Source organism: Paramacrobiotus metropolitanus, unplaced genomic scaffold (assembly GCF_019649055.1).
Source record: "Paramacrobiotus metropolitanus isolate TYO unplaced genomic scaffold, Prichtersi_v1.0 Parri_scaffold0000013, whole genome shotgun sequence".
NCBI lineage: Eukaryota > Metazoa > Tardigrada > Eutardigrada > Parachela > Macrobiotidae > Paramacrobiotus > Paramacrobiotus metropolitanus.
The window spans coordinates 1,140,260-1,163,342 of record NW_026570233.1 but is presented as its reverse complement, the minus strand read 5'-3'; the positions used below and the strand labels follow the sequence as shown (position 1 = coordinate 1,163,342).

The window sequence follows — 23,083 nt, the reverse complement described above, 5'->3', positions numbered from 1 at the left end:
TCCAGTGCTTGATTGGCATGATGTTAGTTATAATTAATTATTCAAAATGCGAGCAATTTAAAAACGGCTTTTTTTTTCGTAATTTAAAACATGGGGTTTTTTGAAAGATGTCCTAGAAAAAAAATTTCGAGCTTTCCCATTCCATTTTCAAATTAAAAATTACATATATTCATTAAGTCTACTGCACTATTTCACAGTAATATCTCGGGTAGAAAAGCTGTTTCCGATTTTTGTACTGTACCTGAGCCATTCTAGAGACCGATCTGCACGGCTATTTGCAGCAATCTTTGAATGTTTCTGTTCTGTCTATCGTATGCTTTTTTTGGTTTCTTGCGGCATATGAAAGCCTCTTCACGGAAGAAATTTTTCCTTTTAAAAACTCGAAAGCACGGGTATCAAAATTCTCCATGTCTGCCAACACAATTGTATACTTACATATATTTATTATACTCGTAGTATACCTAATTGAAATGTTCTAAGCAACTGGAATTGCTGGTATTTTCAAGGTTACCTGGAAAGTTTTACTGGAGCCAGTTTTGCCGGAACCGGCATCGGTGGCACGGGTTAATATTATTTTTTTACAAAATAAATGCATGTGACACAGTTTCTGAACATACTGAATCTAATGGCGTTAACAGATTTTTTCTTTATGCTTTGATTTTGCAGATCTCGGATTTTTTTGTAATTACGGGTATATTATAGATCTAGATCCTTGATAACAAGCCAAATACGCACTTCTTTGAGGCTTTGCGAATCTGGATTGCTTTAGTTTTGCGGACTGCACCGTCAGTCCGTTAATAGCTAATTGCATTGCTTTCGGCGCACAGAGCCCGTTACAATCTGACTAAATGAGGACGCTACGGTCTATGTTAAAAAGCCAGCGAGCAGCCTTTTGCCCGCTGAGGCTGGTTGATCAATGCAGCCTCTCTGTTGTGACTACAAACAGACCGAAGACAGCGGATTCCAGTGCTGCCAAAAAGCGCAAGCTGAATGCTGCCTTGCTGTATCGATCGAGCGGCACATGTGTATGCGAGTGGGTGAGTGTGGCTGTCTGTGCGCGTACGAGCTGCACAAACCGGTTTTCGCTGTCTTCGCTAAACGCACACCCTAAACCCGTAGCCTCCTTTCTTGCTCGCATTGTATGTGTACGAGTGACCGAGCTAGCACTACGAGTGGCCGAGCTAGCACTTGACTAAATATAATATGCCAGACGCGACCAACATGGCCATTTTTGTCGATTTAAAATTTCTGCACGTGTCTGAGGCATGGTAATCGCACCAAAACCTGAAAGTTCATTTACTCTAATAATTAACAAAATTCTTAATTTTCTAGCAGTACTGTTTCACGTAGACTAAGAAGCACACATGCATGTCAGATTACCTAAAAAAATAGTATTTCGCAAATTAGCAAAGAATATTAGTAAACGCCCAAAATCATGTATCCAGATTCAGATCTATACTGCCACGAATAAGATACACCAGGGCCACCAAACCAGAGAAGACCGACCAAAACCATATAACGCGGGGCCGTATGGGCGCCACGCGTATCCTCGACAGCGAACAGCGGTGAACCCGGATGAGGCTTTATTGCCGAATCTAATGCGCACCGTGGCGCAGCAACACCAGACTAACAAGGAAGGATCCTGCAGCCAGTGCAACTGTACTGCAGATCCGTCAAAACAGCGCAGCAATGTGCGGGGTGGAAATCCCCAAAAACAGCGAATAGCTACTCAGGAGGGCGGAGCGTCCCGCCCTTACAACCAACATTATATTCTGAAAGCCCGTAGTCGAAAACCCGACCAGATAGTATAGTATATACAGTATATTAATCACTTTGGTATTCATTTCTTTCTAAACAGCTCCCGCTTCGAACGCCGAATCAGGAACTGTTTCAAATCGTTAGCAGCAAATGGAGCGAAATTATTAAATGTACTCTGTAATTGTTACCAGTTACTATCCTAATCAAGCTAACATTGTTGCCACGTAAACCAACTAAAACAGGTTTGAAGAAATAATAGGAATTATTCCAAGAGACTTCCGTACTGGTTAAACGAAGCAGCAGAGCAAAAAAGTGCATCTTGATTCTACTGGCACCGAGCAGGGGCAGCGGTCAGGCAACTGACTCTAAATGAAACGAGTGAACGATCTACCACTACTTTCCAGTGCACTGAGCCCGTTACTTGAGAAGGTGACCGAGGTACCACTACTACCCGGCAAACAGGGTCCGTTAGGTGAGCGGGTGAGCGTGCCACGCTACTTTCCGGCGCACAGAGCCCGTTATGTGTACGAGTGACCGAGCTACCACTACTGCCCAGTGCCCGGAGCCCGTTAGGTGAGAAGGCCACTGAACTACCAGTACTGTCCAGTGCAAAGAACCGGTTAGATAAGCAAGTGATCGAGCCACCACAACTGACCGGATATACGAGACACTACCAGGCACGCTTCATTCCATGAAAAGAGGCAGTGAGTCAGCGAACTAGTGATCCAGAGCACTTTCACTGTTTCGAATTTTATATCTAATAGACAGGGAGATTTCGAGCTCCTTTCCGGGTAGGTAATATCGAAAAAATTATCTGTACAGCCAGAGGGAATGCTCACAAGGTTCAGAGAATGATGAACTGATTTTCATGTAAATTTCGTGTATTTACCCTATTGCGTGTACCGATTACGTTTCGACAAAATATAAGTACTGTAGATGTTATACGAGTACTAATAAATAATCGTTTGAATTCAAATAAAGTAGACCACAAGAAACGCGGAGGCGAAGCCGAGGCTGTTCCTTGTAAGTCATATATTCGCATCAACGACCAAAACCAAATTCGTAAACTTATTATATTCGTGGTAATTAATTATTAATGGTACCGAGTCAATTAACAAAACTCATATTTTTCGTTTAAAAGGAACATTTTTGTACCAGTACAAAACATATCCGCAAACCTAAAAAATTTGGCGAGGAACGGACAGATTTTTGTCTTACACGATAAAAAACGTACCGATTTAAAGGGTATTGTGACTGATACGTATAATTGTCAACAAATGTGCGAAAAAAGGGCTGAAAAAAATATCAATGACATAGAAGCTTTTAATGGGGAATGCAGACCGGTGGTCGCAACGTGAAACTAAACTTAAAGCGGTCTGAATGCGAGAAAAATCGAAGTATGCCAGTTTAATCATTTTTAGCGCGCGCTATACAGATCTCAACTGGCAAGCTTAACCACCCCAACCGAATTCATTGTTATTGTTAGCTAAACAGCTTGTGTAAGTGTAACCATCCAAAATTTCCGAATGACTAAAGCGTCCCCAGTCCGTTTTGTCGACACAGGTTTCTTCTGCATTTTCGAACACCAAGCCTACGCCTGACTTGCATATGAATATTGGCTTACTCCTGTTAACAGTTACTTTGTATTGCCATTACTTTGCAGCTGTGTTAGAACGAAGATTGTTAAATTAAGAATATAGGAAAACGAGAATTAGAAGGGTGATATTGTTAACATATCGTAGAAGGCGTTTCCGATGTGCATCAGCAGTATCCATTCAGATAATGAACTTTTGATGGCATTTTGTGATTTTTGAAGAAACGGTTACATTATCAGCAAAAATGAACTGCATTTTGTATAGAAAACTGTTTTCCGTCTTTTCTAATATGGGGCTTAACTGGTTATGTGGATGTTTACGATGTTTACTCCCAGATCTGCAAAGACAGCGCGGTTTTTATTACTTATGCGGCCATGCCCTTGCATAATTCACTTACTGTACAGTACTCCACATAAAGAAGGAGGCTCGTACTCTATCAAACTGTTTCTTATTCAAACGAAAATCTCTGTATCTCTATCTGACCGGCTAAAATTCCTGTACTTCTATCTCACCGGCGAAAATCCCTGTACTTCTATGATCTATCTGGCCGGCGAAAATCCGTGTACTTCTATCTGACCGGCGAAAATCCCTTCCCCACTGTCTCACCGGCAAAAACACCATCGGAAATTATCTTCCAGTCGGGAATTTGCGGATTACAGGGAAATTTATTGTGCTTATCAAATTCCCTTCTTTTTAATAATACTTACTTATGATAGTTTTTGTATGTACCTTGCCCGTTAAGGTACAGTTATCCTTTTTTTTATTTTTCCGCCAATGAAATCAAAAATTCGTTTTGAACCCGTATCGTAACGCGGAGAGGAAAAAAATTGAAAAACGAACCCTTTGAGACAAACTACATGATTGTTTTAAGCATTGTACAAAATTTTGCTTCGAAGTTGTATAAGAAGTTCCCTGTTAAATTACGCTTTTCGCATTTTTTACATTTCGAACCCGTATCGTAACGCGGAGAGGAAAAAAACTGAAAAACGAACCCTATGAGACAAATTACATGATTGTTTTAAGCATTGTACAAAATTTTGCTTACAAAATTTTGAAGTTCCCTGTTAAATTACGCTTTTCGCATTTTTTACATTTCGAACCCGTATCGTAACGCGGAGAGGAAAAAAACTGAAAAACGAACCCTATGAGACAAACTACATGATTGTTTTAAGCATTGTACAAAACTACATGATTGTTTTAAGCATTGTACAAAATTTTGCTTCGAAGTTGGACCAGAAGTTCCCTGTTTAATTACGCCTTTCCGCATTTTTTACATTTCCAAAGTATTTACAATTCAGCCGCGCGGTATTATGCGCATACTGGTACATATGGCACATAAAGTATTTTACTACTTCTGTGTTATTAGTCAGCGGTTTTGGTTCGATAACTTCCGCATCTCTGCCAATCCTATGTTAATTTCTAATGATCAGGCAATCAGCGAAATTCGTTTTGTTCCTCTTTCGTAATTCGGACAACGAAAAGATCGAAAAACGAAAGGCGTTGAGACAAACTACATGATCTTAGGCGTTTATCAAGCTATCGTGCGAAAATTACCGTCGAACGATATAGGAGGAGATGTTGGATAAAGAAAACGGCGAAGTAGCTTTGTATATATAACAGTACGAGGCGGTATATTATGCCCGTGGTACCAAACCAGCCCATGTTAGCCCAATGGCATCCATGGTAACAAGCCTTTAAGTGACCACTGGCTTAAGATTCTTAAGACAGCAAAAGGTCACTAATCTCACAACACCCACCACCCTGAGAGGATTCTAGAACATTTTGAAGCAGGAAAATTGGATTAGTAGGCGCTCATGACACGCGAGACAATGAGGATAGGACCATTACGAACAATAATCCTACTGCACTTCAATACTGCGCAGTGTGTATAAATAATTATATGAATACCAAACATCTCGTGCAGGTCTTTCCAGCAGACGCACCCGTAGACTCTAGCAGCTGCCCATCACCGATAGAACTCTAGCCCACGCGAGCAGTGCCACTGCTGTTAACTTGAACATTCTCAAAAATTCGTTTTCGTACTAGGATGGGGTAAATGAGCTCGATGTACCCGAGCCAGAGGTAACAGAGCTCGTTAGCCGTTGCCCGGGCCTGGGCAGCACAGCCAGCCACCAAGGGGTGGCAATATGTTTGAACTGGCAATCAGGTCGGTTTGGCAATCTGGCTGTAACGTTTCAACGCAGTAAAACCTGTACAGCGTGGCTTTGTGAGCTTTGTTGCGCTGTTCCGGGTACAGAAAAGGATCGGCTGAGATGATGCCCAGAGGAAACTGATTAATTACAATGGTATGATTGATAGTAAAGACAAATTAATGCACAGTATTCAAAAGTCAGTACACGCAATACGCGGCAGAATAAAATCCACGAATTGCACGTAATTACTGTTTTCAAGACGAGAATCTAGAACTGTACCTTTGATTTTATCAACAAATTAAATAAAGAAGTGATCCCAGTTCGAGCGTGAGGAGACGGTCGCTAAAACCAGCTGAGCATTGCCACGCCAAACCTCTAGACTTAAATGTTGAAACAAAAAGGAAGTGGATCGGGACTCGCCGGTTCGAACAAACAACTTCTTCCCGATTTCTTTAAACACAACAACAGGACCTTCACACCATGGGCCAAAAGACTCGCATGCCAAGGGAACAAAATGGCATCTGTCCAGAATGGTGCGGTACTTGTTCTTCTTTTCCACGGAGGCCTGTTCAGCGGCGGCTCCTGCTAATCGGGACGTGGCTTCTACATAAGTGTCACACATCGTATCACGGCAGTTGACGTCCCACACAAGCGGCAGACCTCGGAACCATTTCCAACCTGTTGCACCGTCTGGACACTTCCCGTTTTCCCGTACAAAACCAGCAGGTTCCGCGTACGACTCAATCCCGGCGTTACCCAAAGAACGCAATACAATATCGTTAATACCATTATGTCTCTCGCGCCATAATCCGCCAGCTTTCTTACAGGATAACCCATGGAGACCAGTTTCATCGACACTGGTCTCCATGGGAGCCAAAGTAGTAGAACAGCACCGATGCAACGTTCTTACCACAATCGTTGCATCGGTGCTGCTCTACTACTTTGGCTCCCAACCACAAGCCGACGCTTATGCGGAATGACTGATCGTCCAGCCAATTTCCAAAAATTTCTGAAGGTAGAGCGTTTAACCACGCGCCGGCATACCTGCAGCTAATAGCGTTAAGGCGCGCTTTACTTCGGTGATCGTCGCCTGTCGCTCTCCACATTTCTTTTGTGTCGTTTTCCAGTACTGCGTGGTCCCAAACACATTGGTGTACACGAGCGGGTTCTGGTGGTGTGTCCGTACAGTCAGCCTGACGTTTCCACATGTCAACCGCCGCCTCAATGGTCTCTTCACTGCAGGCTTCAAAAATCTCGGTTGTTAGCGTACGGGTGGAAAACACGGAGGCCAGAAAGGCCAAGTTAGCCAGTGCTTTCGTCCGACGGACACCAAGACCTCCTCTTGCCACAGGAAGAGACGCTTGCAGGAGTGCGGCTCCATGTAAACGAGTCTTGGTGATTGTCTCCAAGGCGACCCGTACCAGCTCATCAAACTCGTCCAAACAGGCGGGCGCTTTCCAACACGGACTACACCGTAATGTGTAGACCAGTTTCGGTATAGCCAAGCAGTTCCGCAGGACGAAGAAGGCATGATGGGCGCTTATTAGCATTAGGCGACCTAGAAGCAACTTCAGGGCAGCAATTTTCTCTTGTCAACATACAATTAGCGCTTCCGGAGTGAGTGGTGCACCGAGTAAATTTACCGTTTCGGGCTTCAATAATTTACCATTTCAGGCTTCAATAATTTACCATTTCAGGCTTATTTAATTTGTTGATATTGTTTTCGTGACGCTGTCCACCGTACTCGAGCTTAATAAAGGAAAGTAATCTATTTTATCACTCGTCGTACGTCACTATTCGTGTGTGGTCGGCTTGTCGTACTTCTACTCTAGTTGCAATTAGAGTGCGTGAAGGAGCTACCTTGGCCCGATCAAAGGCATAATTATGCGTTCATAAACCGATCACTGTTTTCATGTGTGTGCAATGCGGCATATCACTCTGCGACGGCACCAGCTGGCCGCAACCCCCAAGAGTCAGCACGTGTGGTACCCTTGGGCGCGTCCGATCACTCTGGCCGCGCTACATTTCGGGCAGCGCTCGTTTCGGCAATGGCACATTTCGGCCATCATCAATTTTTTTTCCAATAAAGTCCTCCACGTGACGCATCTGCGCTTGCCTGTTAAATGGTAAGCAGATCGTCTGTCTTTCCTTTTAAGAATCTTTGAAAAACGGTGAAGGCATACATTTGGAGAACCCGCAGTTGGACGGGCACAGGTTGAGCCTTCGGTCGAGACAGCAGGGCTGGAGACGGCAGACGCGCACGCCGCTTGCCAAGACAATAACCGTCGATCAACTAAGTTATCACACCATCTGGTCACTGATTGCTTCGGCTCAGCATTCCTTTGAAACGGCTGATTATTTCACCTGCGCTAACAATAGCTTTGCATCAGAATCCCTTCCATCGCTCTTGACCATAAAAGACCGGATTCATAACCCGAATTGCCTAAAAGCAGCGCTAGCCGCTTTCTCTCTGTTGAACAGCGCTTCCCCCTTGGAGACCCATAACGGAAAATTGTTTTTTAACGAAAACAATTTTTTCAACACATGACAGCGCCATATTCTGATAGAGGAGACTTTATTCTTTACAATGAGTTATAAACCCCAAAATGAATAACCACTGAGAACCTCGCGTTAATAGTAGCATCTCGCTGCGCTCAATGCGCTCAATAATTATACTGCCAAGTGCCAATTAACGCGTTAATTGAGGTTAATGCTGCGTCGGCGATGCCTGCTAGCCTTCGCCGCAGGCCCACCATTCAGACCGGATGCCGTTCGGACGCTTTGACGGCTCAGCGGCGGCCGCGTGCTTTGTTGTAGCGTTTTGCACACGCTTTTGCATGCTCGCCTCACGAGTGTTCATTTTACGTTAGCTCAGTTCTTGTTCAGAACGTCGCTGATTTTGTTCTCCCGCCCGCCACGCACCTGTTGTTTTTTCTGTCCGTTTATTTTGCTTGTACACAACCAAAATAAAGGGGTTGCCTGTGCGGCTGGAGCGATCAGAGGTGGCCAACGCACTCGCGTTCACGCACCTTGCTCGCGCTTCCGGTCAGCAGCTTCTCCAGTATCCCCCCACGCGCTGCAACGATTTGCATAGGAGACGTAGAGATTAACATTGTGTTAATTATAATTATTATAATTATATATTATGTTGCTTCGAAGAACAAGATGCTGTTTGATCCGCATAGCGTTTGGATAGTAAAACTTTTGATTGATGCAATTCCATCACGATGCAGCTACAATCTATGTAAATCATGTTCGGTTTAAGTGTGAAGTTGAAATAAATGTTGGATGTAGCGCGAATGCGTTAAAAAGGTGAAGGAGTGCAGGGAGTGTAAAAAGGGGAACCCAAGAAACTGGAGAAAACATAAGAAATCTAAAATACTAGGAATACGTAACAAACTTAAGAAGCTTAACAAAACTAAGAAAACTTAGAACAAATTCCCAATATGTATTTTAAGGCTAATACAAACGAATTTATTTGGTTTGCTTAGCGACATAACAGTCAGTCATTCCACTACGGCCAGTATGTGTGATGTACGATTGTCTCGGGATTTGGTGAATTGTGCCCGTAGCAACTGGACAAGTCCGGGTGTTGCTACGGTATGTATTAGTTGTTTGCTTGCGCCTTCACAAGAGGATAATAATATTATACGGGCGCAATTCACCAAATCCCGAGACAATCGTACTGATTCGTACATGAACGTACGGATCACTACAGCATACGGGGAGAGAATACCAAGAGCCAGATGGCCTTCATACAGATCTATAATACCAGTATTAACCACCTGTACAGTATACTGCGAGTAAAATTTTTTATATTGTATATCCCCGGCGTATGAGAAAGATCATCTAACTGCAAAATTAATAAAAGTAGGTGTACGCTCTCTCTGTCGCGCAAAGCAGGTCTCGCATGAGTTGGCTTGGCACTGTAGAAAGCTTGTCGTTTAACTGTACGAGAAAGTATAAGTTTATCGTTTAACTCGTACAATAATTATGAGCTTTCTTACTATAAACTAAGGACGCTTTCTGTGAATATTAATTTTTAACTCAATAATAACAAACACTCTGGTAATACTAATAATTTCCACCCTAATCATAACGAACGTCATGTGTACCGGTATGCATCTGTGCTTAATACGCCAATACGTTTGTGAGTGAAAGTGTATACATCCCGAGTCGGCAGCGCATAAGAAAGTATGTAATTTAATACTTTTATCAAGGTGTACGAGGGTATAGGGTAGAATCCACCTATCCACCTTGCTTTTACTGTTTAACAGCATCTTCACACACACAGGCTGTCAGCAAGTTATACATATAGGAATATATTATCTCTTATATACCTTGCAATTGCTGTCAGCATGAGCCGCCACTAAATGTTTGTCAGTGTTTTAAAAGCACTTGTCTGGAGTTATAGAAGCAGAAGTACGTAAGTATTCAACAGATGAACAGCGGCTTGTTTTTTAGCGCAAGCTGTGCTTAATGCAGATGCAGTTAACAAAAAAAAATAATTCTAAATTGCGCACGCCGGGATTCGATTTATCTAGCCCTGTCCAGTGTCCAGTAGTCTAACTTTTAGAGTTTTTTATTGTATTTGGTTTTGTGACCGCGTTTAAAAGCTTGCAAAAGAAATACGATAAATTGTGAAACTGCAAGCAATTAAGCCCGCGTAAGTTTGAATAGACTTTAAATAATTTTTTTAATTTTTTGGATGCTTACGAAAAGGTGTTTGTTATATTAATGCTAAAGTTAAGCTATAAAGTGCAAAATTATTAATTCAACTACTTTCTGGGAACGCGTACACAGAGTAACCGAAAGTTAATACGAAATAAGCTCGCTTTACTGAGGTAGCTTCCCCGGTTCAGGTGCACTGTCCAGTGTCCACTAGTTGTATTCTTTGTCTTTACCTCACGCATTACGTATCAATAAAAGCCTGATAGAATTCTAAATATTACGGCACGAATTCAATTTCTCTTTGCATTTCGCATAATGGTTTTCGTTGCATTTAATTTTATGAAAGTTTTGTTTTTCTGTTTGAAAATTACATAATAGCTTTTTTGCAGAAAGTTTGACTTGCTGCTCCGCGGGCTCCGCCTTCAGTGGGAGTTTTAAAATAAGTACTTAATAACATTGAGTAGTTTATTTACCACGGTGCAGATGACAGGGTCAATAAAACAAATCGTATCAAAATTTGTCCCGTTACGCGCGAGCTGCTGGAAGGGAGCATTTGTCTAAATCAGTTCTGAGCTGCCTTTCCGAATTCATCACGCACTAGGCATAGGCATTGCCAAGTACTAAGGGTCTTAGCTGAGTTGGCTCACTAACCGCCGTCTATAGCCAGAAAAGATTGTTACTGTAAGTTGTAACTACAGTCTACATGTAGTCGCACATTACTGGCTCCGTGGCCCGTGCTAGACGATACACTACACGCTTAGTGCTTAACGAATAACGACACTTATGAACTCGGTTCTTCTACCTAGCTTACTAATTCGATCGACTGAACGTACTAATTTAGTGCACCAAGAAAAACAACTTATGAAATGATTTGAAAATGAAATGATTTGAAATTTAAAAATGAAATATTTTATTGATTTTTTATTCGGATATTTCGAAAAAGTTTTCCTGGTATAAACAGGGATATTAACAGGGATATTAACTGATCAATAATAGTTTTTTTACTGATTTTATCAACAATTTCACTTTATTGTAAGAACTTTTAAGCAGATTTCATGGTTTTCTCCACTCAAAAATAGTTAAATAATACTTTGAAGAAAGTTTTTTTCCATTTCAAATCGTTTCAAACGCATTTCACGTGGTTTCATAATTTCAAATTTTCACATTTCAAACCATTTCAAATCACATTTCAAACGGACCCTCGTTTGAATTTGAAATGATTTGATTTGAAGCTTGAAATGTGAAATGTTTGAAATTGTGATTTCAACCCTAAGTACTATGCTATGTAGTATGTGCTATGTTGCTATGTACATACAATACAAGAACATGACATTATTCATATTAAAACTTTGTCATCGACAGAAAGGTAAACGGGTCGATGGCCTAGAGCCCTGCACGAGCCGAGCCGCTCGGCTCGGCTCACGAGCGCTCGGCGCTCGCGAGCACTTCGAGCGAGCAGGCGTCGTTTTGCGAATTTGCGAACGAGCTGAGCAACAAAAAAAAAATTGCGAGCGAGCCGAGCGAGCGGGATGGTCCGGTGCGAGCGATCGCGAGCTTACAGGCTGACATTGTGCGAACTGGAGAAGTTTCTAGTACAAAATTACATTTACCGACCTGAAAACGGTCTTAAACCACCGTCACCTTCGCGCTTCGCGCGAAGTGACTTACTAACTTTCCTAGACCGGTTGGGACTCAGGGCGGAGTTCTGATATTCTGTAGCCAACAAAAACATTATTGGACGGGTTTCTGAATCAGTTGAATGCTTCCTAAGAAAGGTGCGTTTTGATTTTCGGGCGTTCTATTATATGTATTTATTTCAGACTAAATTAAGAGTACTACATCCAGTTGAAAATTAGAGTAAGGTACTAGCAAAAAAATGAAACTGTAATGAAACGGACTACCAGTATGGAGATATAAGTGATTGTCTCTGAACATCCTGTTACACTTAATGAATTTTGTGTTGGTGAAAAGTTTGATATAATTAATTCGTGCAAAAAATTGATATGTAAATTTTTGCCGATCTCACGAGCGAGCCGATGTGCCAAAATAAAATTACGAGCGAGCTGAGCGAGCGGAAGCAAACAAAAATTGGAAAACGAGCGAGTTGAGCGAGCGGCGGTTTGGGCGCGAGCGAGCTGAGCGAGCAGGACGTTTCAGAAAGCTGAAACGAGCGAGTCGAGCAGCACTTTTGCTGCTCGTGCAGGGCTCTACGATGGCCTAAAACACCAGTAAACCTTTCTAAGCAAATGTGTCAACCTTTTTGCCGGCGGCACCAATGACGCTTCAACCTTTCTGTCGGACCAGTGGTGGCATCCTTTAATCTGCAGATATTCAGCAACAATTTCCTGACCGTACGCTTAATAAGGTGGCTCTGGCGTCAGTTTGTAGTCGCTTCGGCTTAAAACCACAGCGTCGTAAACTTTTTGTAGCGCTTCCCTCACTTGCACAATGACTACAAAATGGCATAAAACGAAACAAAAATGTGTCTGCAAGTGCGCGAAAGCGAAGATTTTAGTGCATGTAAACGAATTTGATGCCATGAACCGGGCCACTTCCCTTAAAAAAGGACACATGAATTTTTCAGTTCGCTGTATACGAGTAGCATACTGAAAGGCGGAGTCGCAAGCGACGCTGGGCTGCGGTTCGAGCAGAGCTCGCGGAGCAAGAATGCAAGAATTTTGCGTAACAGTTCCCTGTTTTGAAAAAGAGTTAAAAGCGAAGAAGGAAACACAACAAAATGCTTCTGTTATTATTTGATTAAAAGTGTTGGATGTGTTTTGTGGTCAAAGCAATAGTAAAAAAGATACAACGATAGCAAGTAGAACAATTACTGTCAGTATACTGATTGTTACACTAGAGTATAAAGGGCACCAGTGGTATTAGTATTCAAATTGTGATTTCAACTTTCAAGTACAAGTAAACTGTTATCGGATAGTCTACGACTCTACAGCTTAAAAAAGCCACAATAACAAAAAAGGGAAGGGAGAACAACTTCTAATAAATTAGTCCCTATGCAGCAGGTGCACGAAATTTAAATGATTGGATAACTGATCTTAGAATTAAGAAACAGATGAGAAACTAATGAAAAATTTCTCGGCTCTAAGGCGGAAAATTTCGCAGTTCAGGTTTAAGGTATCTCTGCAGTCAATTAAACGATAGGCAAATTTTCCGGTAGACAATATCGTTATCTGCGGACTTTGGTATATTGAAGGGTTTTACGATTTGTCCATAAAACCTATACGTACTTTCCATAAAACCTATACTTCGCTTTGCCCATTATTTTAATCAGTACCGCTTTAGGGATCAATATATTAATCACTTTACTGAATTGACAGCCTTTGTGGCGGGCGGCTACATGAACAACCACGGCTGACTCAAATGCAGTCTATGCATTACCATTCAGTCCATGCAGCCTATGCAGCTTATCAGTGATGCAATCTATGCAGCAAGACCAGCACTGCATCTATGCAGTAAAAGTGATTAATATATTGATCCCTAAAGTGGTACTGATTAAAATAATGGGCAAAGCGAAGTATACTAAAACCCGCAGGCTGCATTCATGAGTTTTAATTTTTGCACTAGGTTCTAATTTGTCCATCGCATTAATTATTCCGCGCAATTTGCGCGGGATCTGCTAGTAAAACGGTTGCAATCACAACAATGGGGTAACGGATTTTTTATTTTCAAATGTTTGTCTGGTTGATTCAACTCGTCTCGAATCTGCAATCAGGAAACTATAGGTCTGTTCTGTCTCAATATTTGTACTTCTGATTCCACGACTAGCCTTGTGTTCCTTTACAAAAGTTATGACAGAGCACACCTAAATTGTTTTAATCTCAGATTCAAATTCAACGTAAGCGAGCTGGCCAGAAAACACTGAAAACGCAAACATAATTTGTCATATGGAGGCCATTGCGATCGCCTAAACGGAGCTGGACTTTTCAGTGACGACAGTTATCTTTCGGGAGTGGGATGTTAATAAATAAAAAAAATTCACCTACTCCAAATCTGCCATTTATTCGCGCACAGTTACATCTATTGTAATAATCGCCTCTTTTTGTTGCTGCACTTTGCTTTTTGGAGCAACTTGACTCCATCTGGTATTACTACAGTCAGATACAGTGACACAGTCTACTGCAAGCGTGCAAACAGCACAATGGCCGGTAGAGGTTGCATTGAAAGATCAAAGAATGCCGCCACTGGTCCGGCAGAAAGGTTGATACAATTCGTCAAAAAATTGAGACTTGAAAGGTGCGTCGGCAAACGCATTTTTTGAGAATGGTTTACGCATCATCAACTGTCTGTCGGATTCTGGCAGAAGATTTATGTGATCCTCTAACCATCAGCCTTTAACCTTTCTGTCGGTGTCACACGCGCATTCGAAGCAACGTTTGAAGATCGGGTAGATAGCTGAATTCGATATAACGTATTTGACGCGTCAGAGTTTTTAAACTTTTTAGCGCGGTGACACCATAGCCGGTTACTGCGCACATGATCTGAATTTATATACTGCGCGTAATTTAATATTCTGAGTACTGGAAACCGCAACGTAAGTTAAAATACTTATTGTTTATTCACTCTTAATTATTTTGTTTCTTGCAAGACGTGTGCACTTTCGGTTAAAACGCCGGTTAAATATTTTTCGGTAAAACATCACGTATTGCTGCAGCTTTGCGGCTTACTGCAGCAGCAGAACTAGTTGTAGTAAATTCGGAATCACTTGCGCCATATGAAAGCTTTTCCTGGCTCGGAACCGGGAGTAAGATTTCGTAGTTGTAACTGTATTACTTAAGCCTTCCCGACATTCTTGGATAGGGTCGAATTTCGGATTGCCGGTGACAAAAACCAATTTAAATCAGACAATGTTGTCGGCGAAAAAAACCACTTTACAGATAGCTGTCGATGCCGACAAGTCTGATAACTGCTTTGTCAGCTGGACTGAATGTTCTTAAACATTTGGACTGGATGTTTTTAAATATTCAGTGATCGAGGGCGGACCGCTGCATTCTGGTATCAGCAGCGGACTATGATATCATAAGCGGACCAAGTGTCCTTACTTCGCAAGCTGTTTGGATCTCCACGGCCGGTTCCACGTTCCAGCGTTTGCTGCGAATCGAATTTTCGCTTTGTGATGCAATGAGATGATATTACCATAATAAATTCGGCAAAAGACTGAAGTAATAAATTCGGCAGAATATTGTCATCTATAGAAGATTTTGTAATGTTTTATGAAACTAACCATGAGCTTATTGGCGCAAGCATTTATCGGTCACCGATTACAGCAACTTAAATAAGAGCATCGGCAGTTTTATCATTTAGTACCCAAGCTGCACCGTAAAAATTTTCAAAATGTTCGCGGGATAATCTCTTGCAACTTAAGTCAATGCCTAACTCCCGTCATAGAAGCGTCCTCACGAAGCCGAAAAAAAAATTACAGCAAAACCAGACTGTACAGGAGTTCTGACAACTTAACACAAAATATCAAGTGCAACCACAGCTGCGCAACAACAGTTATCAAGAGGCCTCATGATCCAGAAGTCGTGATGCCACCGTTGACATGGTTGTTGCCGTGTCTATTCATTTTGTCCACCGTTCATTTTGTCCTCCGTTCATTTTGTCCACCATTCATTTCGTCCACCATCCGCTTACAACGTGTCTTACAGTTTAATTGACTGCTTGTACCACACAAAACTGTATTGAACGATTAGGCTGTATTGATCTGTTCTTCTAAGAATTTTTAAGCTTGATGATGTTTTCTTATGGTTTTCTTATGTTTCTTATGTTCTTCAGCTTGTGGTTTCTTAGGTTTCTTGAGTCTAATGTTCTCCTTTTCTTATGTTTCCCTACGTTTTCTTATATCTTCGCACGTCTATCTGTTTTTTCTTAGGTTTTTTGTTTTCTTATGTTTCCTTAATCCTTACTGGTTGTAAGAAGCCAGTTTGACTTAAGACACTAGACTGTAAGTTTGCAGTTGCAGTTCAGTGTGCGCTGTGGGCCGCATAAATCGAACTCGTTGACGCGACGTATCACGTCAAGGAATTCGATTTGCACTGCAGTACGGTTACAGTGTATACAAAACGTACGGTGGACAAAATGAATGGTGGACAAAATGAATGGTGGACAAAATGAACGGTGGACAAAATGAATGGTGGACAAAATGAATGGTGGACGAAACAATAGGAGGTTGTTGCTTGGTGACGACTGACGAGCGCCAGGACTACGTAGAAATCGAGACAACTTCCGCTCGTTGTAAGCCAACGTAATTAAATATTGCGATTTAACGGGCGGTGGTTGCTAACCTCATCATTTGCAAGAAACGCACGTCGCATACTTAATAGTTAAATACCCATTGTACAAGTACTGTATTAACACAATATTAAGAACTTAAGGGACAGCGAATCCTCTACTCCTGAAGATTAAACAATGGGCCAGCATTTTAAGCTGAAATTTCACTCGTTTGCACTCATCTTGCGAGAAAAAAAAAACAAGAAGGGCTCGTGAACAATTCCATAGCGTACGTTACTGCTTTCAGTGCTTAGAATATTGAACTATACCGATTGAACTCTAAATAATATTAAATGTGCGCGCTATAACCAGCACCTGTGAAATTGCCCAAAAAAGTTTAAAAATTCCGATTCTGATAGCCATTCCACGAGGCAGACTAGGAAAACAATGGATTTCCTATGGAAAATCTACAAGAACACCGCTCAGCTTCCAATGGGTTTTTATCAGTCAAAATCAGTGTCTTTACTGGGAAGATGATCTGACCAGTAAAAGACGATGTTGCAGGATATTCAACAAAAATTTAGACTTATATCACTCTACAGAATAAAATCTGCACTACTTCAATAAATTTTTTAGCTCCCGGCTAGTTAATTTGTTCTAGTTTTCATGAAAAGTAAGTGTGGGAAAAACGCTCGATAAATTCTTTGCGCGCACTTCAAAGATGCCGCCCACGTGCATCTGAGATACCGAACCTAACTCCAAACTCGAGCACTGGCCTGCCTATACGACAGCTGCGATAAAAGAAAAGTGTTTTCTCACTCTGACTTTTAGTTCGCATAGGGCGCCGACGGATTAATATTGTTTTCACGAAATTTTGTTTGTTACATTATTATTGCAATAACTTGGTTGCAAAATGGTCAGGCTGGTCTAGAAGAAGAATGTAACAGAGCTGCTCCGATGCGATACCGCTCCTTTTTTGCTCAAATTTTCCGATTCAGTAACTCCGATTTCTCGATAACAAAAACAATGCCACATGCCATGCTTGTAGATGCCACATGTTTTTCACTTATTTCACACCAAGAATTTAGCGACTAGTTGGAATAATGCTACCGCTAATCGTTTCCAGTTTCGTTTCTGTGACTCAAAAAAGTACTTCTGCACAGTTTTGCGAGGGTGCGTCTCAATTTCAGTCTAAAATCAGTAGCTGTGATACAGCCGATCAAAGTCAAAGTGGCTTTGTATCATTTACTGATACGAAGCCAATTTTATACGGTATAAAAGCATACGCGATCCGTAACTGCAGGAAATGTTGTGACCAGAGTGGAAGGTAGTGTCCGAAGTAAGGAGGACAAATCCACGGGCGCGAGCCCGTGGAAAGGATTTTGGAAAGGAAATTGCCATGGAATTCCATGGAATCCGTGGATTTACGGAAATCCAAATGGATTTCCGTAAATCCAAGGATTTCGTTTTTTTCGTTGGAATACCATTAATTAGCCATCAATTTACATAAGTTTTAACAAAACACCATTTCAGATATCGCCCGCTGATTAATTACCGCGCATTCATCGCTTGTAAATGCATTCAAAGCTCTAAACAAAGTAAAGGTACACAGAAGTGACAGAACTATCTGCTTTTCATAAACAGAGGCAGTGGTACTATGTTATTAGAGCATAGCTAGCAGACCTGGGCAGTTAATTTTAACTATTTAACTTAACGCGAGTTATTTTCGAGTTATTGAGTTATAACTAACTCTTTAGCGTAACTTGCTCAGAAGAAAACTTAACTAACTTAACTCTCATACAAATACTATGTATTGTCTATGGTACCGTAACTCGCGGTTTAACTCGAAACTCGGTTTTCCTGCATAAATAACTTAACTCTTAACGTAACTCGCACGTTCCTGTAACTCTAACTCTAACTTTGGGTCAAATTTCTATAACTGCCCAGGTCTGATAGCTAGTACAGATGCCGCCGGTCTACAGTATATTAGAGATACCTTATAGTGCAGATTCGGAAACTGCAGATAGTTAGCTACTGAACATAGAAACTGAACTTATTTCACAAAAAAAATAAATGAAAAGGGTAGTTTCGGCTGCTACGCTAAAACCACGCCTGAAGTTAATAAATTTCGATATGCATGTCTGTTTTCTCCTTAGTTTAAAACAGCAAAACAATACTATACTACCATCTACCAATACTAGTACTCTTACATCATTGATGTAGTGCGGTTAAACTGACACCGGTAACTTGTCTTTGATACTGTACGAGTCATGCATGCGTACTCATGTTGCAGTCTGACGTTATCTGATAACTCCGGCGCGTTTTTTTCTTTACCGGGCAGTGTCAGAATAGAGACGGCCATTTTTTAAATAATAAATTTGTAGCTACTCGTTGAAAAATGTTCAGTTTGTAATTTTTATTCGACATTTCTGTGCGTTTGGAATTCCAAATACAGGAATCTGAATTCCAAGCAAAATTGGAATTCCACGGATTTCCTCTTTTCCATTTTCCAAATCCGAGCCACTCGCATGGGGCGCGGATTTGGAAATTGGATTCTATCCGTGGAATTCCATTTTCCGTGGACGGTCGTTCCTTAGTCCGAAGGTAGTGCACGGAGCGAAATGTTGTGTGAAAGATTTTGAACGGAGTTGAAGGGTGTGAAAGGTTGTAAACGGAGAGCTCACCAAACATGAACTCGCATGTGCGGCCCATGCTGCAGAGATTTTTGCCTGTCGGCCCTCGCATACTTCGTACTGTCATGTTTTGGTACCTGGCAATGCTGCGTTAATTTACTATATTAGCATACTAGAATCATTTCCTTGTTCTAAAATAAAGGTTACCAACAGGTTTCTCTGCATCCTTAATAATGTTTTGAAGCTGATCTTTTTTCTTGCTGTTTCAGTTATACAACTGTTGGATGAAGGCATCCGAAGTGGTCAAAACGGCGTAATCCCGCTACATTTACAAGGCACTTCAGCAGCTGTAGAAATTGTACCGAAACCGCTGTCTACTGAAAACATCATAAGAGCTGCAGAAGGTGAAACAGTGCAGCTGCACTGCAATGGTAGCGGCATGTCGACTTCCTGGAATTCGGAAGATTTTCCATCGCAGGTATGGCTAGACAGCAAACCGCTCAACTTCAGTTTCACTGGTGCAATTCGACCATTCGGACAAAGTGTCAGGCGATGCAGCTGTCATGGCAATCTCAATGGTTCCATCATCTCAGGCAAAATGGAACTGCTAACGAATCCGTTAACGGGATCTATGACAGTTGACTTAATCGAGCTGACCCATCTGCATGCCGGGAAGTATGAATGTGTCCAGTACAATGGCAGCCAGTTTGTGGTCACCCAGACATTCTTAGTCAGTCCGCAGCTAATTCCCTCGCAGGTTTTTAAACCGCCAATGGTCCACGTAACAGCGCGAGTTGGTGAAGCTGCGGAATTTGCCTGTGTCGTCCAGTTCCGAGCAGCGGCAGGTAGCTTGGAAAATCGTTTTATCTGGAGGAGCGAAGATCATGTAATATATGCTCCAGGAATCCCTGAATACAGACTGGGTTTATCGATGAAGGATGACTCGGATGTATCTGTATGGACAACATCTGATGGCATTTGCCATTGTAATTCTACACTGACGATCTATAAAGTCAAAATAAATCATGCCGGTAGTTACCAGTGCTGGTTCAAGATCGATGACCTTTTTCAGGAATGGGTGATGCAAGAAGCTTATCTCACCGTGATTCGCTAATTACTGACGGTCTGACTACAACACAGCAATAATGCATAAAACACGCAGTAATTGTGTGTCCGGCTTGTGTGATATACTGCCCTTTCGACTGAATCCGTTCCATAACTTTCTTGCAGTTCTGCGGGGGTTTTAAGTTTTAACAATTCTTGCAGCCTGACTGGGGTTTTAAATTTTATCAAATGCTTAGATGTTGATTTTCTCGTGAATGATGTCTATGTTCCTGGCTGGGGTCCTCTCGGGTTGTGTTGTGCTGCCATCTCTGCTTTTGTTTTTCAAATTATCCTGTTCGTATAGATTTTTTTTGTGCAGCAGCTAAACTTCTTTCTGTTCCATTCGAATGATTACTTGTAGTAGACTGGTACGATGCCAAATAGGTAGGTTTATAAAAGCATGCAAAATGTAAGGATAACACTTGCCTTCGTTGCAGTTATAACCGAACTGGATTTGATTTGCTTCAGGTTCAAACGCGCTCTGTACATAAACGGGAAATTGTTAATTGTACTTAGTTCTGTAGTGACTGTGGTTATGGTATTATTATTATTATTATTATTATTATTATTATTATTATTATTATTATTATTATTATTATTATTATTATTATTATTATTATTATTATTATTATTATTATTATTATTGTTATTATTATTATTATTATTATTATTATTATTGATTATGATTATGATTATGATTATGATTATGATTATGATTATGATTATGATTATGATTATGATTATGATTATGATTATGATTATGATTATGATTATGATTATGATTATGATTATGATTATTATTATTATTATTATTATTATTATTATTATTATTATTATTATTATTATTATTATTATTATTATTATTATTATTATTATTATTATTACAATCCTCACTCCGCCGTTTCTTTTACCCAACATCTCCTCCTACACCGTTCGACGTAGATTTTTCGACAATAGATTAAAAAACGTCTAAATTCCCGTAGGGTGGCAAGACGGTTTTCGTTTATCGTTATTTTCACTTCCAAATTTACGAAACTTTTTCGGAACGAATTTTGCTTATTGGCAGAATCGGAAAGTACTTACTAACGTCGAATAGGCGGAATCAGCTACTATATCGGAAAAAATAACTATGGCAACACCTACAGTACGGAATCCAACACGGAAAGCGCTGTTAAAGTAATAACGATGGGCGGAAACAACAAACACATTGCGAATCCGACATGTTCAGATTAAGTATACGAGTATCTTTGCATTTGCCAGTTCGCATCAACGGCATTTACAAAAACGCAGCATCAAACGGTTGTTTTTAAAAAAAAAACAATCTAAGACAGTTCGAAAATACACAAAAATTCTTACGGAAACTTCGCCCAGAAATCTTTAATAGTTTAAATTATAGCTACTGATGATGAAAAAATGCCGATCAGACAAAGAGTAATTCGTATCCTAAATAATGCGGCACTAGAAACATGAAGTATTCGGAAAAACGTTATGCCATGCCCAGTTTTTCGTATGCCAAAATAGGAGTACGGCAACAGTTTTTAAAAAGGTCACGTCTACAATCTTTAGTACACTTACTGTACTACTTTACAATAAAATTGCGGAAAATATGAAATACAAAAACAGCAAAATTATTGCAAGAGATTGTAAACACCAGCGTTAAATCTGTCAAAAAACTTAGAGAGCAGCGCACTATTTAATCCTTTGAATATTCGGTGAAAATTCGTGAAATGTGCTGCTGAATCTTTTTTTCAGAATTGCCAATCAGACAAAGAGGGAAGAATTTTGCCGGTTAAACAAAAGGTTAGGGATTTTCGCCGGTTAAACAAAGTGGAAGAAATTTTTGCCGATCAGACAAAAGGAGAAAATTTTTCGCCGGCCAGACAAAGGAATAGGGACTTGTGCCGGTTAGATCGTGAAAAGAATTACCCGCTTAAGCAAAAGGTTAGGGATTTACGTTTATCGGTTTTCGTTAGGCGGTTTTCGTTTATCGTTGTTTTCGCTTCCAAATTTACGAAACTTTTTCGGAACGAATTTCGCTTATTGGCTGAATCAGAAAATACTAACGTCGAATAGGCGGAATTAGTTAGAATTGCGGAAAGAATAACTACTATGGCAACACCTACAGTACGGACCGACACATTATTGGAAAGTGCTATTAGGTATGCTGTTACAGCAATAATGGTGGGCGGAAACAATAAACACAGTGCGAATCCGACCTGTTCAGATTATACGAGTATCTTTGCATTTGCCAATTCGCATCAAACAGCATTTACGAAAACGCAACATTAAACGGTTGTTTTTATGAAAACAATCTAAGAAAATTCGAAAATACAAAAAAAATTCTTCCGGAAACTTCGCCCAGAAACCTTTAATAGTTTAAATTATAGCTACCGATGATACAAAAAAGACAAATTTACAAAAATGCAACACGGAAGGATTTGTTTTATAAGAACGATTACAGACAATTCGAAAATACACAAAATGTCCTTACGGAAGTTTCGCCCAAAAACGTTTAGTAGTTTAAATTGTAGCTTTCGATGACAAAAAATTTTATGAATAAGAAAGCAACTCCTGTTTCTTGATCATTTTTGAGAACACTACGTCTGCTAGACAATCTGGCATACGGATATTTCGGCAGAATAATTGGTATCCCAACTAATGCGGCACTAGAAACATGAAGTCTTCGGCAAAACTTTAGGCCATGCCGAATTGTTCGTTTGCCGAAATAGGAGTACGGCAACAATTTTTAAAAAGGGTCACGTCTAAAATTGTTAGTATACTTACTTTACTACTTTACACTAAAACTTTAGAAAACCGTAAAAAAAATTATACAGCATTATTCTCTGGCATCTACAGTTAGCTAAACAAAACAAACGGAAAATATGATAATGGCAATACGGAAACAACAAAATTACTGCAAAAAACTGATAAATACCAGCGTTGG

General features: G+C 40.7%; 1 protein-coding gene across 1 annotated transcript in view; it reads left to right on the top strand.

Moving 5' to 3' along the window:
* Window positions 1-20,537, top strand: part of LOC129584386 (uncharacterized) — a 39,591-nt gene extending 19,054 nt beyond the window's left edge. The window contains exon 2 of the mRNA XM_055476544.1: window positions 19,305-20,537. Within this exon, the coding sequence (XP_055332519.1) occupies window positions 19,305-20,149 (845 nt within the window). The 3' untranslated portion in view covers window positions 20,150-20,537. The remainder of the gene's footprint in view (window positions 1-19,304) is intronic.
* The last annotated feature ends 2,546 nt before the right edge of the window (window positions 20,538-23,083 follow it).